The following is a 3,704-nucleotide window of genomic DNA, read 5'->3' on the forward strand; positions in this document are numbered from 1 at the left end:
CAGACCGACCAGCCAGTCAGTCAGTCAGTCTGACTCTGAGATCCATATCAGCTTCATATCCTAGCAGGTAGCTTTTCCAGCACCAGAGACTACCAGAGACAGGCTCCGAGCCGGTCCACTACATCCCAGGGATGAGCTCCTGTCTCGGGGATGAGGCAGTGTGGAGAACCGGGTGATGGTGTGGGTGGATGGTGAACGACTAGGGCCACGGTACACTGCTGGCACCAGGCCATGGAACTGTCTAGACGGCTGCACTGGATCCGCAACCGGCCCTGGAGGGCCCGGGCCCGCCGCAGGGAGTTCAGCAGTGAGTAGTAGTGTGTGTGTGTGTGTGTGTGTGTGTGTGTGTGTGTGTGTGTGTGTGTGTGTGTGTGTGTGTGTGTGTGTGTGTGTGTGTGTGTGTGTGTGTGTGTGTGTGTGTGTGTGTGTGTGTGTGTGTGTGTGCGACTGTGTGCGTGCGACTGTGTCTATGGTCTCTGAGCAAGCCGAGAGAGGCTTCTTGCTGCTCGTTTAGTATGCACTATGTATGCACTTCCTGTGAAACGGAGCACACAGACGAAGTCATTAGCCAGTCAGTCAGCAGATTGAGTGCTGCAGCTGGAGATACAGTGCTGTGAAATAGTTCTGGAGACACTAACAATCAGGAGTTATAGTCCATGTTAATGGGTATAGCTCATATATTCTGTCATGGAGCCTTGTGTTAGACATACCCAGCCATTAGATGTCCCCTGAGAGCTAGAGATAAAGGAATGTAGTGGTGGAGTCTAGAGATAAAGGGATGTAGTGGTGGAGTCTGGGTATAAAGGAATGTAGTGGTGGAGTCTGGAGATAAAGGGATGTAGTGGTGGAGTCTAGAGATAAAGGGATGTAGTGGTGGAGTCTGGGTATAAAGGAATGTAGTGGTGGTGTCTGGGTATAAAGGGATGTAGTGGTGGAGTCTAGAGATAAAGGGATGTAGTGGTGGAATCTGGGTATAAAGGAATGTAGTGGTGGAGTCTGGAGATAAAGGGATGTAGTGGTGGAGTCTAGAGATAAAGGGATGTAGTGGTGGAGTCTGGAGATAAAGGGATGTAGTGGTGGAGTCTGGAGATAAAGGGATGTAGTGGTGGAGTCTGGAGATAAAGGGATGTAGTGGTGGAGTCTGGAGATAAAGGGATGTAGTGGTGGAGTCTGGAGATAAAGGGATGTAGTGGTGGAGTCTGGATAAAGGAATGTAGTGGTGGAGTCTGGGTATAAAGGGATGTAGTGGTGGAGTCGAGATAAAGGGATGTAGTGGTGGAGTCTAGAGATAAAGGGATGTAGTGATGTGGTCTGGAGATAAAGGGATGTAGTGGTGGAGTCGAGATAAAGGGATGTAGTGGTGGAGTCGAGATAAAGGGATGTAGTGGTGGAGTCTAGAGATAAATGGATGTAGTGATGTGGTCTGGAGATAAAGGGATGTAATGGTGGAGTCTGGAGATAAAGGAATGTAGTGGTGGAGTCGAGATAAAGGGATGTAGTGGTGGAGTCTAGAGATAAAGGGATGTAGTGGTGGAGTCTGGAGATAAAGGAATGTAGTGGTGGAGTCGAGATAAAGGGATGTAGTGGTGGAGTCTGGAGATAAAGGGATGTAGTGGTGGAGTCTGGAGATAAAGGGATATAGTGGTGGAGTCTGGAGATAAAGGGATGTAGTGGTGGAGTCTGCTGTCTTATCTAATAAATCGCAGGGAGAGGTGCTCTTTATACATATCTGGTGCTCTGCCTTCCTCTCACCCCCACTGTGACTCAGACTGGACTGTTGTTGGATATATGTAATGATATATGTAATGATATATGTAATGATATATGTAATGTAAAGTGGTGGAGTCTGAAGATAAAGGGATGTAGGGGTGGAGTCTGAAGATAAAGGGATGTAGTGGTGGAGTCTGGAGATAAAGGGATGTAGTGGTGGAGTCTAGAGATAAAGGGATGTAGTGGTGGAGTCTGGAGATAAAGGGATGTAGTGGTGGAGTCTAGAGATAAAGGGATGTAGTGGTGGAGTCTGGAGATACAGGGATGTAGTGGTGGAGTCTGGAGATAAAGGTATATAGTGGTGGAGTCTGGAGATAAAGGGATGTAGTGGTGGAGTCTGAAGATAAAGGGATGTAGTGGTGGAGTCTGGAGATAAAGGGATGTAGTGGTGGAGTCTGGAGATAAAGGAATGTAGTGGTGGAGTCTGGGTATAAAGGAATGTAGTGGTGGAGTCTGGAGATAAAGGGATGTAGTGGTGGAGTCTAGAGATAAAGGGATGTAGTGGTGGAGTCTGGGTATAAAGGAATGTAGTGGTGGTGTCTGGGTATAAAGGGATGTAGTGGTGGAGTCTAGAGATAAAGGGATGTAGTGGTGGAATCTGGGTATAAAGGAATGTAGTGGTGGAGTCTGGAGATAAAGGGATGTAGTGGTGGAGTCTAGAGATAAAGGGATGTAGTGGTGGAGTCTGGAGATAAAGGGATGTAGTGGTGGAGTCTGGAGATAAAGGGATGTAGTGGTGGAGTCTGGAGATAAAGGGATGTAGTGGTGGAGTCTGGAGATAAAGGGATGTAGTGGTGGAGTCTGGAGATAAAGGGATGTAGTGGTGGAGTCTGGAGATAAAGGGATGTAGTGGTGGAGTCTGGGTATAAAGGGATGTAGTGGTGGAGTCGAGATAAAGGGATGTAGTGGTGGAGTCTAGAGATAAAGGGATGTAGTGATGTGGTCTGGAGATAAAGGGATGTAGTGGTGGAGTCGAGATAAAGGGATGTAGTGGTGGAGTCGAGATAAAGGGATGTAGTGGTGGAGTCTAGAGATAAATGGATGTAGTGATGTGGTCTGGAGATAAAGGGATGTAATGGTGGAGTCTGGAGATAAAGGAATGTAGTGGTGGAGTCGAGATAAAGGGATGTAGTGGTGGAGTCTAGAGATAAAGGGATGTAGTGATGTGGTCTGGAGATAAAGGGATGTAGTGGTGGAGTCTGGAGATAAAGGGATGTAGTGGTGGAGTCTGGAGATAAAGGGATGTAGTGGTGGAGTCTGGAGATAAAGGGATGTAGTGGTGGAGTCTGGAGATAAAGGGATGTAGTGGTGGAGTCTGGAGATAAAGGGATGTAGTGGTGGAGTCTGGGTATAAAGGGATGTAGTGGTGGAGTCGAGATAAAGGGATGTAGTGGTGGAGTCTAGAGATAAAGGGATGTAGTGATGTGGTCTGGAGATAAAGGGATGTAGTGGTGGAGTCGAGATAAAGGGATGTAGTGGTGGAGTCGAGATAAAGGGATGTAGTGGTGGAGTCTAGAGATAAATGGATGTAGTGATGTGGTCTGGAGATAAAGGGATGTAATGGTGGAGTCTGGAGATAAAGGAATGTAGTGGTGGAGTCGAGATAAAGGGATGTAGTGGTGGAGTCTAGAGATAAAGGGATGTAGTGATGTGGTCTGGAGATAAAGGGATGTAGTGGTGGAGTCTAGAGATAAAGGGATGTAGTGGTGGAGTCTGGAGATAAAGGGATGTAGTGGTGGAGTCTGGAGATAAAGGGATGTAGTGGTGGAGTCTGGAGATAAAGGGATGTAGTGGTGGAGTCTAGAGATAAAGGGATGTAGTGGTGGAGTCTAGAGATAAAGGGATGTAGTGATGTGGTCTGGAGATAAAGGGATGTAGTGGTGGAGTCTGGAGATAAAGGGATGTAGTGGTGGAGTCGAGATAAAGGGATGTAG

The 3,704-nt window shown here is 47.3% G+C and overlaps 1 protein-coding gene across 1 annotated transcript in view; it reads left to right on the forward strand.

Moving 5' to 3' along the window:
- The first annotated feature begins 231 nt into the window (after positions 1 to 231).
- The window catches only part of LOC139558491 (proline-rich protein HaeIII subfamily 1-like), a 26,908-nt gene continuing 23,435 nt past the window's right edge, over positions 232 to 3,704 (forward strand). Inside the window, exon 1 of the mRNA XM_071373647.1 lies at positions 232 to 307. Coding sequence (XP_071229748.1) covers positions 232 to 307 — 76 coding nt within the window. The remainder of the gene's footprint in view (positions 308 to 3,704) is intronic.

Source organism: Salvelinus alpinus, chromosome 29, assembly GCF_045679555.1.
Source record: "Salvelinus alpinus chromosome 29, SLU_Salpinus.1, whole genome shotgun sequence".
In the NCBI taxonomy this organism is placed as follows: domain Eukaryota; kingdom Metazoa; phylum Chordata; class Actinopteri; order Salmoniformes; family Salmonidae; genus Salvelinus; species Salvelinus alpinus.